The sequence below is a fragment of the Chenopodium quinoa genome, unplaced genomic scaffold (assembly GCF_001683475.1).
Source record: "Chenopodium quinoa cultivar QQ74 unplaced genomic scaffold, ASM168347v1, whole genome shotgun sequence".
Taxonomy (NCBI): Eukaryota; Viridiplantae; Streptophyta; class Magnoliopsida; order Caryophyllales; family Amaranthaceae; genus Chenopodium; species Chenopodium quinoa.
Window position 1 is genome coordinate 1,986,773 of NW_018744718.1, and position 21,300 is coordinate 2,008,072.

At 35.2% G+C, this 21,300-nt stretch overlaps 2 protein-coding genes across 2 annotated transcripts; both read right to left on the reverse strand.

The window, feature by feature from the left end:
- Positions 1–503: 503 nt before the first annotated feature.
- Positions 504–4,261, reverse strand: LOC110703322 (putative receptor-like protein kinase At3g47110). Its single transcript, XM_021881108.1, has 2 exons — positions 1,532–4,261; positions 504–1,355 (listed from the first exon to the last, which is right to left on the reverse strand). Exons 1-2 carry the CDS (start codon positions 4,200–4,202, stop codon positions 955–957), a joined length of 3,072 nt encoding a protein of 1,023 aa, XP_021736800.1. The 5' UTR covers positions 4,203–4,261; the 3' UTR covers positions 504–954.
- A 942-nt stretch (positions 4,262–5,203) lies between these two features.
- LOC110703323 (N-terminal acetyltransferase A complex auxiliary subunit NAA15-like) lies at positions 5,204–20,550 on the reverse strand. Its single transcript, XM_021881109.1, has 26 exons — positions 20,277–20,550; positions 19,391–19,469; positions 18,221–18,303; positions 17,973–18,122; positions 17,543–17,658; positions 15,827–15,932; positions 14,469–14,540; positions 14,266–14,381; positions 13,836–13,968; positions 13,508–13,585; positions 13,374–13,427; positions 12,828–12,898; positions 11,448–11,502; positions 11,242–11,337; positions 10,912–11,040; positions 10,725–10,807; positions 10,406–10,636; positions 8,918–9,050; positions 8,732–8,839; positions 8,316–8,447; positions 8,048–8,104; positions 7,819–7,916; positions 7,675–7,733; positions 7,476–7,587; positions 7,061–7,161; positions 5,204–5,953 (listed from the first exon to the last, which is right to left on the reverse strand). The coding sequence occupies exons 1-26, from the start codon at positions 20,325–20,327 to the stop codon at positions 5,772–5,774; spliced, it is 2,685 nt and encodes an 894-aa protein (XP_021736801.1). The 5' UTR covers positions 20,328–20,550; the 3' UTR covers positions 5,204–5,771.
- Between the last annotated feature and the right edge of the window lie 750 nt (positions 20,551–21,300).

Genomic DNA, 21,300 nt, shown 5'->3' on the forward strand with positions numbered 1-21,300 from the left:
CTAAAACTTCATTCACATTTTTTGTAACTATACTGTTCTAGAAATTGCTAGAGTCATTAGGTACTTTTAGTGGCTTCCAATTTCCTTTCAAGTATGTTCTAGAATGGTCTTGCATTATGACCAAGAATTAACTTTACTTGATTAATCCACTTACAGTCCATGCATGTACATACATACATTCCACCAACAGGCAATGAATGGCCTAGAAATGTTGGGTCACACCCAACAATCTCCGCCTTGGACCAAATTTTGTACGCACTCAATTCAAATATTAACTTCTCTTCAATGTTACTCGTATTATATCTTGACAACCTTGTAAATGTCTCTCAGTTGATGTTATTTGTGAACATTTTTGTGCCGTTGTAACGTTGTTGTGTTGCCAACTTTCAATTGTTTAAAATAATATTGACCATTTTGTTGAAATCATTTTGCTTTAGTTCTCTAGATAACCAAGTCAATTATTGTAAACATTTGACTCACAGTAATGTGGAATGATGCATTTCTTTTTTTTTTTTTATGGTTTTTTGCAACCATGGGAAAATAGAGTTCTTGTCCAGAAAAAAATGATTTTATTGTCAGTTTTCAAAATCATGATGTTTATAATATATTTGACTAATTATTACACTAAAACCAAGAAATTGGTAACTACAATATAATAATAACGAACGACTCTATCTTTTTTAAGATCTATGTGGTGTTTTTTCCCCCTAAGAGTCAATTCTGATCTCAGAAAACTTGAAAAGACAATCTTAAATCAAATTTAGCCTTAAAAAACTAGAAAATATCACAAAAACATCCTTAAATTGTTTAGTAACAAAGTTCATAATTGAGAACAAGAACACTTTGAGCATTGTTATTTTTGTATGTAAGAGCCTCATATCTTTCAGCTACATAGCACATATTCCTGCAGACTGTTTTAGAGCCTAAAATTTCAACAAATGCAGCTTAGAAACCTTAAAACTGCATTGCTTCAACGACGCTTAGCTCTTTAAGGAACATCTCCTGTGTTACTTGTAGCTCTCTAAAGGCATCCTCGATTCTCATTCGATCTTGAGGTGACTCTACTGAACACTTCACGCCGATGTCAATGAGAGACCATACACACTTAAGATAACAGTCTTTTCTTGCCAAAGCTACATATTGACTTCCATTGCTTGCAACATTATCATCAAAAAGCTTTGGGTCGATAATCTCTGTGAATTGGTCAGACAATGCTGATTTAGCATACTTATGAAGGTCTAAATCTCCCTCGAACATCTTATTTGTGGGAAATATACTGCTCATCATCTCTATCAACACGATTCCATAGCTGTACATGTCACCTTCTTTTGATACCACGCTTCCTAGGCCGTACTCTATCCAAAACAGAATGTTTCAAAAGTCAGATCAGTAAAAATACTAATAATAACTTGTGAAAAATGCTTTTAAGTTTTCCTTTACTGATTTTTACTCAACTGAAGTGATTTGCATATCAAAAACTCATTTTTCGCGTAAAATGAACAGAATGGCCTTAACAAAGTAGTGTAGTTACCTGGAGCAGCATATCCAATTGTCCCTTTAACTGCAACTGAACTGCTGTTATATGTGCTTACATTCGAATGAAATGTAGCTAACCCAAAGTCTCCGACATGGGCAACCATGTCGCTGTCAAGGAGAATGTTGCTTGGTTTTAAGTCGCAATGAATTATAGGAGTATCACAACTGTTGTGCAGATAATCCAGTGCACAAGCAACATCGATGGCAATGTTCAATCTTTGGAGGAGGCTAAGGGGTTTCGTATGCTGTTCAATGTGAATCCATTGTTTAAGGTTTCCATTTGGCATGAACTCGTAAACTAATGCCTTAAAATCATTGCCTTGGAAGTCTGTACTCGAGCAAGCAGTGACAATCTTAAGTAGGTTCCTATGACGGATATTTTTCAATGCTTCACACTCTGCCATGAAACTCTTTCTCGCGCCTTTCTGTTCAAGGCTGATAACCTTAATGGCTACAACCATGCTGTTTTCTGGGTCAAGGACTCCTTTATAAACAGAACCAAAACCGCCTGCACCTATTAAGTTTGCTTCCGAAAATCTGTCAGTTGCCTTCAGAAGCATATTATAAGATACTTTTGAGAAAGGCTCCTTCACATTCAACAATGATCCCTGAGATAGCCTGCTCTTTTTATTCCTAATACACATCAGGAAATATATTGCTGAGATTATCGACACACCAACAACTAAAGAAGCTACCGCGATAGTCAGGGTCACAGCAACAGACAGTCTACCCCTCCTTTTAGAGCCTCTTGCCAAGGTAGCATTGGTTAAACATTTTGGCAAATGAATTTCAGGAATCCCTCCACAAAGCTTTTTATTTCCCAAAGTTGTCGCGGCACTTGTATTTGTGAAAACCCCTGTTCTCGGAACCTCTCCCTCTAAATCATTAAAAGATACATCTAATCCTTGTAAAGAAAAATTAGACAGGAAATCCGGAATTTGGCCTGACAGTCTGTTATGAGATAAATTTAAGTACTTGATACTAGTTAAAGACTTGAAAGATTGAGGAATTGAACCAGTAAAGAAGTTTTCTCCCATTTGAAGTTCAAGAAGGCCAAAGCAACTAGCAAGGCTAGATGGAACCTTTCCTTTGAATGCGTTTCTTGTTATGTCTAACACCACTAAATTCCTCAACTGACCAATCTCCCCAGGGAAGACTCCTTGCAGACGATTATGATCCAAATGAAGTTCGAGTAACATTGAAGCATGGAACAGATGAGGAGATACTAGTCCACTGAGGTTGTTTTCTGAAAGTATCAAGTATAATAAATTTGTGCACTCTCCTAGACTCGAGGGAATAGTTCCCTCAAAGCTATTGTTATCCATATATAACTCACTCAACCGCGATAAATTTCCTAATGAATGAGGAATATCTCCAATGAGGTGATTGTTACTGCAGGAAAAGTGTTCTAACTTGCTAAAATTTTCAATCTCAAGTGGAAGATGACCTGTTAGTTCATTGTCTGACAATTGTAGTCTCTGTAAGTTAATGAGGTTGAACAGTTCAGTTGGAATGCTTCCAGTTAGATTGTTTTGTTGAAAATCTATCACAGAAATTTCTGTTGAAAGATTACCAAGAAAGCGCGGCAGAATGCCACCAAATCTGTTAGAACCACATTCTAACAGACTTAACTGACTACAGTTAACAAGAGTTTGTACAAAACTCAGATCATCAGGTTCTCCCGTCCCCAAATAGTTCAAAGAGATATCTAGCCTTCTAAGATCGGGCATGTCTCGAGCACTAAACATGAATTTTCCTGTGAAATTGTTAGAATAAACTGCTAGAACCTGAAGCTGAGTAAGGTTAGAAAGAGACAGAGGAAGAGTACCATGGAAAAAGTTGCCACTTATTTTGAAGTATGCAAGTTGAGGAAGTCGAAACCCAATATCGAAGGGAAGAGTCCCTTCTAGTCTATTAAGGTCCAAATCAACAACAAAGAGAGATGAAAGGTTGTAAAATGACGAAGGAATGGTACCTGAAATCTTATTTTGTGCAAGACTAATGTAAACTAAATTTGTTAAAACTCTTCCAATGTTGTCAGGGATGCTTCCTTCAAAAGAATTGAAAGCTGCAGACAAATAGCTTAAGGAAGTCATGTTCGTGACAACCGTGTTGAGGAGGTCACCTGTGAATCGATTTTCCTGCAGTATTAAGTAATTCAAGTTTGACAGACGGCCTAGTTCACGAGGAATGCTTCCTGTTAAATGGTTTCCTGCAAGACTAAGTCCCTCTAGTTTGGAGCATTGAGATATATTGGCTGGAACTTCTCCTTCGAAGGAGTTCCTCTGTAAAATTAGAGACCTTAGACTAAGAAGATTACCAATTTGAGGTGGTATATGACCTTGGAAACTGTTATTAGACAGACTCAGATTCTGAAGGAAACTCAGGTTTCCAACAGAAGGTGATAAGGTTCCTACTAAACCATAGGAGACAAGTCGTAAGCCAACGACTCGTTGTGAAGGTGTTGCATCACAAGTTACACCGTGCCATTGACACATAGAAATGGTGGTGTTCCAAGAATTCAGAACACCTTGAGGGTCATTAGTAACTTGAGACTTGATTGCTAAGAGGGCGAGACGGTCTACTGAAGAATTGGCAGAAGTAAGGCATGAGTTTGGTAAACAGAAATAGAACATGAAAACAACAATGAAGAAGATGAGATTCATGACTGATATATGGTTTCAGACTTTCAGGTCAGTATGTGATTATATGATTATATATACATACACCGATACAGTTAGCTTGGTAAGGTGGTAACTATATAATGCGGAGAAAAGATAAGTAATTGTATAATATTGATACAATAATATGTCAGGTGTTGACTCTTGACTCTTGACTCTTGACTAGGGTAATGCAATAATGTGTAGACTAATTGGATTATTAGTCATTATTTATGCCAAAAGAGAGAAACTTTCTGTGAGAATTCGAGGAAAGGAGAACCTTTAGAATGTTAGTGCCAAGTTAAGTTGAAATAGTTTATTTACTTAGTGTGAAAATTGATTGAAACTTTTGCAAGATATGAAAGCACTGACTAAAAGTTATAAAATGTGCATTAAAATACAAATAAAGTTTGTTTATTTTCTCTACCTTGACCAGTATTGAAATAGTTTATCATTTTCAATTGATCTCTGATATAGTGATATCAGTTAGTTCACACGGACTTTATATTTTGTTTTGCAAATTGTCATTAGTTAACTAATTAATTATTTATTGGCATATGCTTATATACATATATGTACACACTTCCAATTGGTATTAATTAAGTAATTTCCGATGTTTTTATTATATAAATAAATATGTACTTTGTACAGACTAACCTCAAAAGAAGACTTTAAGGAGCTCATCAAGAAATTATCTTCTTTTACTATTTCACTGCAAATTGATACGAAGTATTAGTTATAAAAAAAAAAAAAATAAATAAAAAAAAAATGGTTGAGCTTTTGAAAAATGTGAAAAAAAAAACCCACAAATTTTGTATATGAAAAGTAAAGACAAGGTTCACACATCACACTTGAAACAAGAAAGAAATTACAGAATACCAATAAAAGAGAGTGAATTTGAAACACCACAAATACGAGTATAGGACTATTGGTCTATTGCAATTATAGTGAAACAGAGCAAGTAGGCGAGCAACAACCGCCATAGAAAAAGGCAAGAAACAAGCACATACCTAAATAAGAATTCTACTAAGATTATAGAATTGACCAAAAAATTTCACATGGACTGGCGTTTAAGCCGTTTATACAAAAAAGATAATTTAGAATATCTGAAAAACAATACAACAATTCGGAGTAGTTCATCTCCATCTATTTTTTGATGATCACAAAAAGGAACCCTGTAATCCAAAAACTTCTGTAACCCTCCAGAGTTCCTTGAAAAGAAGAATCAAACTCCAAATGTGGAGTATGAAATCATCATAACCCAAAAGCAAGGATCTCATTGAAAGCACATCTTGAGGGGCAAAAAATGAAAAAATCCTAGTCATAATGGACCTAATTATACACATTTGCAAGGCACATTGATAATCGTGTGGTGCATGACTTGCACATGAGAGCCCAGACCTTCTTCTGATGATTCAATAACTTAAGACATGCATATCAGGCAGGAATAGATTGTCTTTGACTCCACGGGAACACGACCCCCTTTTTCTCTCCCGACATTCTGACCCAAGTCATGTTTAAATAGGCATCTCATTTACTCGTAGATCAGTCTGCAAACGGGTGTTATCATGCTCGTTAAATCTTCAGGTCTTCCAATTTCCCATTTATTGTGACAGAGCCAGTATCCAGATGATTTGCAGCCCCATTTTCAGAATTTTCGCAAGAGGTGTTTAGATAGGCATTCGAGACAGCAGAGCTCTTGCAGCCTTCAAAATACACAGAATGAGGAAAAAATTCGGCACATCGTGTCTTCCATCCTGCAACATTTAGATAGCATATTGAAGATTAATAAATTTGACCAAGGAAACAAAAACAATCAGTCACATTCAAATCGCAACCCGTAAAAGGCAAAAAATCACAGCTCAAGATTTCACGAGATGATAAATTAGATTACATAGGTACAGATATGTATGCCTGGAAAAACTGACTGATAATCCAAATATCTCTACACAAACCAGAACTGTACACATGTGCCAAACCCACAACATTCCAACCCTGCCCAGCACAAAAATTAATGTGACTATTGACAATACATATCCAACCACACCCGAACCAGAATCAACAGCACAAAAATTAATGTGACTATTGACAATACATATCCAACCACACCCGAAACAGAATCAACTGGAGTTACAACTACAATATAGTGCACAACACATGATGAAGAGTAGCCATTCCAAAAGAAGATAAACTAAAAGTTGTCTTGTGTCTGAGACACAATTATAAGGCACAAGACCATGGACAAACAACTCGAAACAATAAAGATAAAAAAACCTACTTTGTATATCACTGCATTCAAGTAAAGTGTATATTCAAGACATGAGGCACGACTCCAAGGTTATCTAAGTATCAACAGACGACAACTAATGAGAACAATAATTAACCTTCGCTGTTTTTTAAGCAAAACCAAGTTTTGACAGAACCATTATGAAGTTGAAAAAAAAAAAAAAAAAAAAAAAAAAAAAAAAAAAAACTTTGCCAACAGCTCATTATTGCAGATAATGTCAATGTTTCATCTTTTGACTTTCAAGTAAGATAATTTTTTCTAAGGTCCTGAACCCAAGTACATCAGAAGGATATACCAAACTTATAGCTTGCAGACTTAAAGCCATTGTAAACCATCTTCATTTTTCCCCCTTTATTTCCGGGAAAGAGGACTTCCAACTTGAATCATTTAAGTTAAAGTTTTGCCCAAATCAGACGTTACAGAGCTTACAGCTATTTCCAGTAGACAAAATTCATTAAGATTCTTTACAAAACTGCTCATGAAAAATTTGTCAATACAGTCAATATTCTAGGACTAAATATGATGCACAACTTTGACAAGAAAGGCAATAATACTAGAAAGGCCACAAAATACTTACTGGATGCAGCATCATTATCAACCAAAACACTTTCCAAGAGCTTGTGAACGGCAATACAGTCCTTAAGCTTCCACTGCCCAACACGGCCAAAAGCTCCATTTCTGTAAAAATATTAAGTTTCAACATCAGCCTACAAAGTTCAAAAACAGTACTCATTTCATTTCAAATTATGTTATCTGCTTCACGGTCTCTTAACACACATGAAAAAGATAAAACTAGTAATCAAAAATTTAAATCGAAACAAAACAAGATCACATATGATAATGCTTTTCCCTATCTGGCAGTGAGAGGAAACATATAATGAAAAATTTATGAATTCAATTTTAAAAATTCAAATGGAGCGAGTTAATTGAGATTGAGAGAATGATATTGGCACTTAAAACAACATTTACAATATCAAATGAGATCACATTACATCGAAAGCACATCATCTGATGACTCTTCAATCAACTTAACAGCCTCAGACTTTTTACTTGGTTCCAAAAGATTAAGCATTTCTGCGACTGCTGCTCTGTGCATCAAGGAATCTGCAGTAATAATAAATGTCAGCACATATTGCCAAAAGGTCCAAAACACGGGAAACGAGAGCAAGAGCCAAATATCTCCAGAAGCACCTTTATGCTTCGTCAAGAACGACATGTTTGCATCCATCAGAGATTTCTCATGCACTTGACTGCATTAGAAAGCAATGAAGCAATTAGAATGAATAAGGATAAATTGAAAGAATTTATCCATGGCAATACAAACAATTTAGAAACCTTATGGATTGACGCTCTGCTTCTAAGACATTCCAGACAAGCCGCTCGGCATCAGAGGCAGGAGCAGGCATAGAGCTCACCTTGTTGAAAAATCTAATCTGTAATAAGCAAAAAACTTCAGCACTCAACCAATACGGTAATAATTAGAAGGACGAAGACACCCACCAACGCAAACCAAGTTATGGAAAATGAAAGGAACAGCCAAAAAGAAATAGAGAAAAGAGCATACCAAACAGCGATGTGAATCTGGGTTTTCAGCATCCAACCTTAACAAATTCTTTACAGCCTTTAAAAAAAACAAAAATAAATAAAAAATCAATCAAAGAGCAAAAAAAATAACATTTATTATATTATAATGCCAAATTGCCAACCAACAAACGAAGGTAATGTTATGACATTTGAACAAAATGGCAATATAATAGTGTCAAACTAAAGTGATTATTCCAGTTAAGAGTTGTAAAACTTAAGTGTTCAAATCCAAAATGCAGACAAATTACCTGCAAAGCAAGTAAAACCTTCTGCTTCCTCATATTTACTTCAAAAGAAAGCAAGTGCGTTTCTAAAGAATCAGCTGAATTTTTCTGCAACAGCTTCAGATACTTTGTAGCTTCCATCATTGTGTCCTCGACCTACAAGAATAAATTGTTTCAATGCAACTATACAGTAATTATGCAATTATACTTTAACTAAAAGGATTTACAAATTTTAAAACTACAATTCCTTGGTTACTTAAAAAAAACAGCAGCCATGTGGGGTTTTGTTCACTCTCATTAATATTTAAAGGTATTAATGTTTGAAGTCATGTATTGGCAAATATTCCTAAAGACTAAAGCAATGTGTCAACTATGTTAACACGGAGGAAACATGTTTTTTAGAAAAAGTCTCAAAAACAATTTTTAAAAATTATCAAAACCTGCAAAAGTTTCTCTCCATGAGGATCAGGATCCACTGCTTTAACATGTTTTTTTCCAGATTTCGAGACATTGCTTGCAGTTGCTTCCTCATTTTTACTTTCCGCCTCCTGAAATTAGACAGAAATTAGATTGGCATTCAAGGGACAAGAAGGATCCACAATCATCATTAAGTAAAAGACACATACTTTCTTAGCTCGGGCTTCAGCCTTTCTCTGCTTTTGCCGCAATTTCTTTTTCTGAGCAGGAAGCAATTTTGACATCTCCTCATCTTCTTCAGTTGCTGACTTGGAGGGGGCATCAAACAGCTTAATGTAGCATCTGCAGCCACCAAAAAATAGTCAACACCAAACAAACAAACAGGAAAAGAAAAAAAAAAGGGTAATAAAAAAACTTGAAAAGGTCAACCATCATAAATTTAGATTATGCATCAACTTGCAAAGCCAAATCATATAGAGAAGCTAATATACATTTTGATGTACTAGCATAGAGCATTATGCTGAAGAAAAGTAATGAATTGCAGAAACAGAGTTATAATTCATGCACCAAAAAAATTAATATCAAATGAACATCTGAAGATCTAATCTTTCCAGCCTTCTCAGAAATCAACTTTTGTATGCAGTAACAACGACAAATTCACAAGACAACATACAAGATGATTTTCCACCACCAAATGTCTCATTTTTTTCATGAATTTCAGAAACACTTTATAGGTGTATTTGATTTGCAATGGAAAATTCATGTTAGGGATCAAATTTTGCTGTATTGGGCATAGGCATTATGCTGAAGAAAAGTAATGAACTGCAGAAACAGAGTTTAATTCATGCACCAAAAAAATTAATATCAAATGAACATCTGAAGATCTAACCTTTCCAGCCTTCTCAGAAATCAACTTTTGTATGCAGTAACGACAAATTCACAAGACAGCATACAAGATGATTTTCCACCACCAAATCTCTCATTTTTTCATGAATTTTAGTAAAACACTTTATAGGTGTATTTGATTTGTAATGGAAAAATCATGTTAGGTATCAAATTTTGTTGTATTGGGCAGAGGCATGAAATCTTTTACTAATCAATATACATTCCAATACCATCATTTATAAGAGTATCAAGCCCTCTAGCAAAAAGATTGATAGTACACAAAAAACAAACATTTGGAAACGGAACAACATGAACACGCATTACATTTGATACTTAGCAGGAGCACCTGAGCTGAAAATCTTTTGGCCATAGATTGTAGGCAAAGGGGAAAAAAACACAGAAATCCCCAATGTTAATGATAGACAAAAAAAGTCAAAATACATATGAGATATAGCAGGGTATCCACCTACCCAGTAAAATAAATTATTGACCCAGGTAGCTGCCATATAGAACACAATTTAGTACGTAGCTAAATCACCTCGAAATGCTTTTCAGCAAAGGCTCCAAAAGGTGTTTGTGTGTGTGGGCGAGCGCACACGTGGGGTGGGGGGAGGGGGGGGCACTGGTTTTCAACTTTTTGTGTTCCATAAAATATGTGTACATCCATATAAAATCTGTTCCACACGTTCAGGAAATGTAAACTGACAGTGACCGAAAAAAAAGATTTGACAGTCAGACCACTGAACAGCAATCTCAGTACAAACTTAACCACGGCATTTAGAGGGGGGGTGGAGGGGGGATGAGAGAATCACCTGATTGCCCCAGCTGCAGCCTTTTGAAAATACGAGTGTGAATGCAATCGGTCCTGAAACTTCAGCATTTCCACATACGTTCTCAAAGTCATTTTTCTTAGACAGTAAGAGTGGAAATCAAATTGATCCTCAGTTATATCAGCATAATGCTTCTCCACGGCTAGAAATTTTTTTAAAGAACGTCCAAGATCACCTTGTCTGAAATAGCTCTCACCAGATGCAAGCTCGTACCTTCCATACACGATCAAAAGCACAATCAATATCTTTCTCATATATATAAATTGCATTGAGAATTATTCATTGAATACCAAATACGTACCACATGCACTGCATGTCATACAAATTATTATGCTGATCACCATCTTTTGTGAACAAGACAGCTGTTTTCTCAGCTAAAGTCACCTATATATATGTCCAACAGATGGAAAATATAAGAAATGGAACTAACACAAAAGGTCCAAAAAATTGTTCGGCAAAAGAAGAAAACGAAAAAGAAAAGCGCAGACCTGATCAGCTTGCAGCATACGCTTGACACATTCACTGTTTACATAGCGATCAGCAAGATCCATGCATCGGGCTTCATCTGCTAAAGCAGCAGCTGCCTTCAAGTCACCAGCATGCTTCAAGATTCGGCTCTGTGGAAACATAGCATACAGTATAAGCAAGGTAGCATATAATTGTACAAAGTTCGGAGAATAAAGATGAAGGCAGTACACTTCTCAATTTAACAAACACGAGTCATTGATCACATAATGAGAATGTGATACATACGAGAACAGGACTACAAAAGGCAAGCTCAAGAAATCTTAAAAAGGCTGCGGGAGATATGAACGAACCTTAACAGAGTAAAGATCAATCACTGTAGGGGTGTGATTTATCGCTTCATCAATTTTTTCAAGAGCGGTGCTGTATTGACTACGTCTATCGTAATGCTGTAAAAGCAACAGGTGAAAAAGAGCAAATGGACTTTCAGAAAGTGTAATAGGGATAACTCATTGTAAACTGTAGTAACTACACATTCAAAAATGTCAGAAAAGCATACCTGTGCCACCAAGAACAAAGTCCACATGAAGGTAGAAGGAGGCTCTTTTTCGGTTCTGTAAATTACAGAAGCTTAGCAGTCAAATTTTCAGAAATACAGATACAATAATCAAGTTTCTCAGAAAGATAAGCAGAAAAATCAACACACACAAGACACAACCATTAATGTTATGAAATACAATGCTGCCCAGGGGTTGACCAAAAAAAAACATTTTGGCTAGAGCAAACAACAACATGCCAAAATAAAATGAAATAAATTACTACCTCCGTTACATATTAGTTGCGACTTTCACCTTGACACGGATTTTAAGACAAAATTTCATAATAGCTGATTAATGAATCAAACAGATAATTAAGGATAGGAGAGAGAAAGTGAAGGTAATTAAAAAATTAACCACCACCACCAACAACAGCCACCCCGCAACCGTCGCCCAACAGCAGCCACCCCGCCATCGTTGCCCAACAGCCTGAAAACACCTCCTCTCAGCCGGAACCACCCAGAAACCACCCACTCGCAACTTCTAACAACCTAGAAACCACCCACACGCACATTAAACAACCCAGAAATCACCCAGAAACCATATTTAAGTGTAGATCTGAGGAATTTTTGAGGTTTTGAGAAGATTTCGTGACGAACTTGTGGGTTTTGTGAGGATTTCGTGGGTTTGAGAGCGATTGTGAGGAAATTCGTGACGAACTCGTGGGTTTTGTGAGGATTTCGTGGGTTTGAGAACAATTGTGATGAATTTCGTGGGTTAGATCAAAGTGCAATTGTAAGGAATTCGTGGGTTAGATGTTAGATTGAGGTAGGAGAGTGAAATTCATGGAGGAAGGAAAGAGAAACTCTTGGAAGAAGAAGAACCACTCATGGAAGAAGAAGAACCCAGAAGAACTACGGTATTGAAATTTCACCAAATCTGGAAAATAGCAATGAATTGGTTTGATTCATTAAATGAAGTTGGTTCCATTTTTTTTTGAAGGGTGAATGAAGTTGGTTGGGGAATAATTAATTTGTTGAGAATCATTAATTTAATGACTTTGGGTTAATGGTTAAGGTGATCAGATTATAATAGGTAATTGAGATTATGATTTTTTTAGTAAGGGTAAAGTAGTAATTTTATATGAAAAATTTTACCAAAAAAAGAAAGAAATAGAAAGTTGCAACTAATAGGTAGCACCCCTAAATGGAAAAAGTTGCAACTAATATGTAACGGAGGTAGTATATGACATGCCTCTTTATCCAACCCAAGGTACAACTACAGAGCAGATTATTACAATACAAACTCTTGTTTGCTACTTATAAAAAAAAGCACCTACCATGAGAGCATATCAGAACTTTCAGAAGTGCTCTATAACAAGAGGCATATAGAAGTCAACATACCTTCCAGGATAACCTCCTGTTTTCCTGAGTGAACCCTCCAAGTCCAATACCAACTTTTCAAGAATGTCTACCTGATAAGTAGAGAAAAAGGCAGGATGATATATAAGAACATTAAACAATCTGACCATGTCCCTGACTGTCCTCCATATAACAAAAGAAAAGGGTGGAAGGAGAAATAGATCACAAGAAAATAATGCATTTCATTATGTCAACATTTTGAAACTATTCTTAAGTTAGTTTCAACCATATTTTTTTAACAACAAATTATACTTAAACAAATGAAAAATTAAAAAAATAAAAAATCATTATTTTTATGTAAAAGGTTATTGGGTTGATCTCTATGTATATATTCAAGTAGTATATAACAACACGTGTTTTACTGATAGGCAATTAATAACATTAATAGTCAAAATTTTGTCTGACGACATGACAAGTGTGAAAGCCAAAATGTACAAAGCTAAAAATTAAAATACATAGGAGAACTGCAACAATGTCAGACACATTCACATCTGTCCAATTTCACATCACTTTAAAATGTATACTGACCTTTCCAGGTTGATCATACAGAGGAGACAGATCTGAAAACAAAGAAGGAACACCCTGCAAGCATCAAATAACAAGCATGGATTAATATGTTGAAATTACAACCAGATAAATAGAGGTAGCAAAATTCAGAATACCTTGGTAAGCAAAGGCTGGATATAGTTGTCTGCAGCTTCTTGAAACTTTTCCCCTTGCAGGAAATCAAGTGGAATCCGCTGGTAGAAAATAAAACCAGTAAAACAAGAAAATAAGCTTCGCAAAAACAAAATTGGGGAGGCCCGAGGGAGGAGCATGCTAAACTCTGAGGAATAAAAATAAATAAAGAATAACAAATAAGAATCCATCCAATTAAATCAAAATAAAAGGCTTATGAAATGAGAATGTAACTCAAGAACGTTATATTTTTCTGAATAGAGAAAGAGGTAATCAAATATTTGAAGAAATTAATAATTATAAATTCCTAACCTTAGCGGCAGATGACCATTTATATTCTTGCTGCAGTGATTTATACAAAGCATCGAGTTTCTCTATCTCTTCAGAAGTGTACTGTCCTTTTTCTGAATATAGTCCAAGGCATCTTTGCAAACCTTCATAGTATCTAGACCAAAAGAGAGAAAGAAAGATGAATTAGCCTCAATCCACCTTCCTAGCAAACCCCATTTGGCAGCATAATAGAGATACAATCACAAGATATTATAAGGTTCTGGATATTGGCAGAAAATGTTTCACATCTCACTTTGAACAATTGAGCGAGCATTTTTCCACAACTACAAACAATTAAATATGATTATTCATACAGAAAACTAGCATGCAGATTCCTATACAAGTCTGCATGTGTTTTAAAAACAAGTTATGTTTCGCTAATAAACAAAAGACATGAAATAGCAAAAAAAACCTATAATTGTCAGGATTCATGGAGAGCAGCATTCTGTATAGTTTCGCAGCTTCTTCCAGACGATTAAGTTTCAGCAGAAGAGAAGTTTCCTGCTCTTTGTAAGATAATCTATCAACCTATATCCAAGCCAACAAAGAAAAAATCAAGATTATAGATCAACACATAGAAACTATACCAGGACAAAAGTCATATTATCATCTCACGATTTTGATTTCCTTCCGCTGTAGTTCTTCATGAGCTCTTTCCAAGGATCCACAATCTTCCAACAGAGACACCTAAAGAAATGAAATTACAAATTTGATTAATGTCATTGCTTAACAAAAACAAGAACATAAAACTAAAGGCAGATAGCACAAGAGCAAGCCAGCAAATGAACTCTGTTATTGGAAATTGAACTACAGGTGAATCATGGAGTGTAGAAATAGTTTATGTGTTCCATATGTTACGTATACTCCATCTACTCCCTCAATTTCTAAATAATCTTGCTTCGATGGTGATTCTCTCAAAAAAAAAAATCAAAACAAGAAGAAAATTAGAAACGAGAGAGTAGTCCTTAATAACTTAATTCAGCTACTATTTTAAATTGAAGTCCAAACATTGGATAGATTAAATTATAAAACACATAGGAATTCTTCTACTAGAATTAAGAGAAAGCATAGATAAAAAAGAATCAAGTGAACCTAAAGTTTGGGATTATATTAATAGCTCAGTTCACCATAAATAAATGGACAATAAGCTTCTAATCTAACATTCTAACAAGACCAAAATCTTCAAACTGTCATAACAACAAATAAGAACATCAACACCACAAAACGTTATACTTGCACCATTCCACATAAATCGCTACATTTAGATACACTATTCACACAACCCTAACATAGTCACGTAGGATATTGTGAGATTCGTCTCAAATTATACTTTTAATATATCACTTTTTAATATTTTTACTCAGACATATATTAAAGATATTAATAGTTAAAGTGTGCGTTGGGAAGCGTAATCTCTACAGGTTGCAAAAAAGATGAAACAGGGGAAGAATATTTTAAGGATACATAAGAGCTCAAAGAAAACACAAGTATCTAAATGACATATAAAATTAGAACAGAAGAAAAATCAATAATTGGGACTGCATTCATGTTAACATTTGCACAGACTATCAGAGTTCATAGCAACAGTTGGACACGCCTAGTTTTTAGGTTGTATTCACACTCCTCAAAAGTGGACTCCACAACAGTGCCTAACAAGCACACGTCCTTGGTTTCTACTCTTTGTTTTTTTATAAAGATAACACTCATGTCCAACAAGGGTATGACACAAGTACTGGAACGTAGGTAAATCAAAAGTTTGCTTAAAGAGCTGCCAAGTACTTTTTCAGCAAGTAAGAAAAGCATTTATCATTGGTTATTAAAATAAATAAATAAATAAATAAATAATACATTGCAAGGGACGCCTCACTTGGAAACACACACATCCCCCCCCCCCACCCACCCGACCCAAACAAAAAAATATACTGTTAACATTTAGGTGCCAAGCATGTCTTTTGTATGACATAGTCAGGTACCTTATACAGCAGCATTTCACTATGCTCACATCGTTCATTATCTGGTGGATAATCATCCTCCAGTGTTCCTTCATATGCCTCTAGAATTTCAATTGCTTTTGATGCACTACAATCCAAAATTGAAGAGTAAGATTTAGAAAAATGCAGATATTCAAGTTTCAAGAACTTCCAATAAATCACATTATTGGATTATACAAGTACATTATAATATTTTCTTACAGATGCACAAACAGAATGAAATGTGCAAGACAAGGAGACGTTTAAATGATTATCAGTAATATTAACCAAGTCAATCAGTGAACAATTCACCGAAACAAAGAAACTTCCATCTGATACAAAAGTACAAAACACACTAACAATTGGTCCTATTTCGCAGTCCTACATCCTAGTAAATTCATCTAATATTTGATCCTGTCAAACAGGTAACTATTATAAGGGCCCATTAGTCCCGCATGTTATTTTACTTGGAACCTTCATGCCCTTCATTGACAATTGAATTGCTGCTGAATGCCTAAGCCACCAGATGAAGGTTTAACATCAGTAGACAATTTAAGCATCTTGCATATGAACAATCAGTATGCCCTAACACAATAAATGCACCCTCGACTACATTGAGCTTTGTTTGGACCTTCCAAAGAAACCATGTCACTAGGTATCACCTAAATGTCTTGCCAGAAGCGCATCGCAAGTATGTGGACCATATACAAAACATTGTCGACTTCAATCGGTGCACCAACTCAAAACAATAAGCAACATCACTCATCAGAAAAGGTAATCCAAGCAAACATTACACGCTAGCACTCAATCCATGGGAAGTGGAGAAATATCTTTGACTTACAGGGCCAATTTTAAACCACCTAGGGCCATATGAGCTTTTTATAGCAATAATCTAAATCAGAGAGAACAGAATCATCTTGGATTAATAGAGTCCAGCGCTTGTACAAATCAGTTTCCTCCAACTACAAAGACCCTAAATTTGCAAACCTCATACTTAATCAAGCTAAAACTACCTGGCTTTCTCAACATGGGAAATCTGAAGAATGAAAAAACTTCTTGGTCACCTTTAATTTATACCTTATAATTCATTTATCTCCACCAACCTCTTGCAGACGAGATAAGTAATTGGCAAGGAGTTTAACTATGCAAAATGCGTAAAATTTACTAGGTATACCTTTCATGCACTGATGCACCGGCTCACCTCATAAAATTAAAATAAAATAAGTAAAGTAAAATAAAAAAGTACCAACCAAAGGAAACTAGCAAGTGGGTACACACAAAAGATCATACTTGCACATGTCCACAAGGAATTTTAAAATATTGAGAAATTCAAGATAAAATTTATCTCAACTACAAAGTGCAGGGCTAAAATGCCAGGTTAAGAACCAGTTTCTAATTGGACTCCAGAGTCCAGACAATCAACAACCCAAATATTGAGAAAATCAAGAAAGTGAGTTATGGAACAAATCAAAAAATCGCCTAAGGCACAACAGACAAAAAAATTATCTCCTCATGGTCTAATTACACTTGCAAAAAAAATTTAAAATAATCCAGCAGCATTCTCCTTAATAGAAGATGTTAAGAAAATATTCAAACGATGGAATAGTCCTATAATCCCTCAGTTACAAATACCATCCCAAACTACATCAAAAGGGCACAATTTTTTTCACAGATATTAACCAGATGGAAAACCAACTTAAGAAGAGAAAACATATATACTTTGAGTTTAAGTGGTGTGCAACTGCAAAGCCAATCCAATTCATGCGATGATTGGGTTTCAAGCTCAAAAGCCGCTGCCTTGTTTCCACAAATCCTGTCAAGTCACGCATTTGAGCCTGCAGGAAAATCAGCAAGGAATGCCTTACAATTTTACAGAAGAAAAAGAGAGAAAGAGATACATATATACTCAATGTGACTAATGAGTAAAGACTTTTATTCTTATCGATTTTAACAATTTGGCTATACTCATAAGTATTAAGAAGAGGTTACTGAAGGATTCTTTAGTTCCATGTCTTACATATACATACCACAAAACCTAAATAACAGATCATTGCTCTTAGGATACATTAAACTGACCCATAATACTTCCAAGAGAGTGGCCAAGTCGTAAGAATTCTAAAGAAAAGGAAAACAGTAAACAGTATATCACCTGCAAGAGAGATAAATCCCGCAAAATCTCAATGTTATCAGGATCAATCCTCAGGGCATTTCTGTAACATTTAATAGCCTCCCTGTATTCCCTGTCTGAGCGATACAGAAGGCCATACACATGCCAACAAACATGACTTTTGAGATCATTCTGCACCAAGAGATGCATTAAAATTACAATCTTACCCAATGAAAACAAGACCAAACCATAAAATCCACTAAAGGAAAACTAAGAACACACATGCTAACCTTTAATCCAAGTCTAACAAGTTCATAAGCTTCTGCTTTACGGTCCATGCAATTCAGAGTTAGCCCTTTCATGGACAGAGTCTCTGTTAACCATTCAAAGATAGACCATAAGTTTGCCATTAGGACCTACAGTCTTGAAACTAAATTACAGAACACATTTATTTAGAATTTATCATACCAATAAAAAAGGGAAAAAAAAAAAAAAAAAGCAACTCCCCACACATAAACATAGCCCATTCACATACAAACACCCACATTTCAGTGTATTGGCAGTGAACTGCTTGATCTACCAGGAAAGAGTTGTGAATAGCATCTTTTAGGGAAAAAAAGAAAAAAAAAAAAAAAAAAAAAAAAAAAAAAAAAAAAAGACTTTTGAGTGATTGGGAAGGCTATTACTCAAGTAAAAAAGGTAAGAGCAACAGGTGAAAGTATCATATGCATACACAAAGATTATCACCAAAAAGGAAAAACAAAAAATCAAGTTTTCTCACAAGCTCGGAAGAAGTAACTTGAATTAAAAGCTAAAGAATTTTTTTGGGGAGGAAGACGTGATCGATGATCACCATGAATAATTAATACCACGGCGGCACAGCCTCATGTTCATTGATCACACTGCAGCAACATGAGATGCAAGCCTGCCTTGGATGGCATGCAAGAAAGGGGATAAGTGGATAACTACCTATGAACCTGATGTTATAAAACCCACACAAGCTGCCATCTAAAATTTGATGCAAAAGACGGAAGCTTTATAGTTTTTCAAAACAAAGATGCCAACTTTGGATCAAGGAGTGTACTCTGAAGGAAAGAAAAATCATTAGTGGAACAATTCCCAGGAGTCCTCGCAATCTTTAAAGTTAGAGTATAACAACTTCACAAATGATTTGGGTTTTCTTAGTTTCCTTGAAACATAATAAATTGATGTCTCAGGTTGAACAGAATCATGAACTTTCAAGTTTCAACAGTCTAACCCAGTTTTGAAGGGAAAAATGTGGTAGAAGAGCCCCTCGACAATAGAACTTCAAACAAGCGATCACAACAATATATCAAAATCAAAGCACCTAACTAATGACTCACTGTCAGCTGAATTTGCTAATTTAATAATATTATATATACATGGAAGATTCACTTTACCAGAGTCAGAAACTTATATGACATAAGATTTTTACATACCTCCATGGTCCGGAAACTTTTTCAGAATGGCATCCGCTGCCTTCAATCCCTTCTTATACTGCTTTGTTTCATAGGATTTCTGGGCAAAAAATTGAGCAGAAAATAAATTATGATTATAAATCCATAAGCAGTCACAATACTGTATTTAAGACCTTCCAAAATTTATAAACAAACAGAAACTCAAGAGCTAAAAAGGTTGAGCCTCAAATGTTAAAACTACTGACTACATATACACATAATAAACCCAATGCCCCCTAGTCTGCCAAGCTACATCACAAGGGAAGGAATACATGACAAGTCTTACTCTTTATCTCCTATTACAGTAAACAAGACAATGCTTGTAATTCTTAACTGTGAAGAATTAACGACGGAAAATTCGCAGAAAAAACAAGTTCTACTTTATAAAGCTCGAGAATAACAATCAGCATAAGGATGGTTAATTCCAATTGATCAATTCACCAATTCCAGCAGTGTGTCATTGGACCACTGACACCACTATGATGAAACAAAATTCTACATTATCATCTGTTTCCCATTGTTAAAAAACAACCGGCATTCGTATTGCTAACATTAATTAATAGCTAGAACAACAAATGTGATTATCTGAGTAATTAAACCAGTAGTCAACAAAGAACAACATCAAGCTAAAACCCCAATAATTAAATTTAACAAAAATCAAGCACAAAGCATCAAAATCAATAAGAAAAAAACAACAAAAAAAATCCTAAATTTAAGCCATAAATATTCCAAACAATTGAATACTAATCTAGGGTTTAAGGTGTGGCGCAGAATATTCAATGACGCAAATAAATCAACAACAAAACAATTGAACCTCGATTAATGAAAAGAGTTGAGCAAAAAGAAGAAAGAAATAGCGAAGACATACAACGATGAGCTTGAAGAGATTGGCTTCCTTAGGAGGAAGTGAAGCGCCCATTTTCGGCTGCGATTTTCCGAGGTGAGAGAGACGATGAAGGTGATGAGAAACAGTGGTGGATTCGAAGAAAAGCTTGAAGGAGTTTTAATGGCTGCGGAAGAGAGAGAAATGGAGGAGAGAGAAAGAGAGAGGTGGCGTTTATCTGCTGCAACCCTACTGAGGGTGAGAAAAGGGGAGAAGAGAAGAGAGTGAGAGAGAGAGAGGAGGATGGAGAAAAGTAGGGAATAGGGACAAGCAAAGCAATACTTGAAATTTTCTTGGTTTTGAGGGTAAAATTGTCATTTCAATTGGAGAATTTGATTCTATAATACCAAGTGTTCGGTATAAATAATTTCAGTTCGGTAAAATTAATATGGTGTATAATAATTTCAGTTCGTATAAGTTGGTAGAGTACTTGAGTATATAAATTGATCCCGAGCTACGACTATTAGGTTAAACTTTTGGTTGAATTAGTCATTTAACATGATTATGGTATAAGAGTTCACTTGATGAAGTAGTCATGTGTTCAAATCTCATAAATCAGTCTTTTAAGTGGGATTCATGATGGGTATCGAGGATTCGAGGTAGGTGTTTTAATAGACTATACCTGAAAGTTAATTAACAATGGCCTTCGGGACAAAAAAAAAAAAAAAAAAACCCTAAAAATATATATTTTAGTTAAAATCCCAAAACCAGCTCGAAAAAATCCCAAAAAATCCATTTTAGCCTAACAAGCCCTACACTTTGTGTGAGTCTGGGCATTAGATTTTGCACTAAGGCCACGCCCGACTTGAATGTTGATTACATTTAATTGAATTAGATTTTTCCATCCAATGGATCTTCGCCTAAATATGATTCTTAATCTGAAATATTTGTTACTTAGTGTTGTTTGGTTCAATAAAATATTTGTTATCTTATTAATTTATAGAAAAACCACAAGTTAGGCTTTCAATAGGTATTTTTTTATTATTATATTCATTCAATTCAACAATGC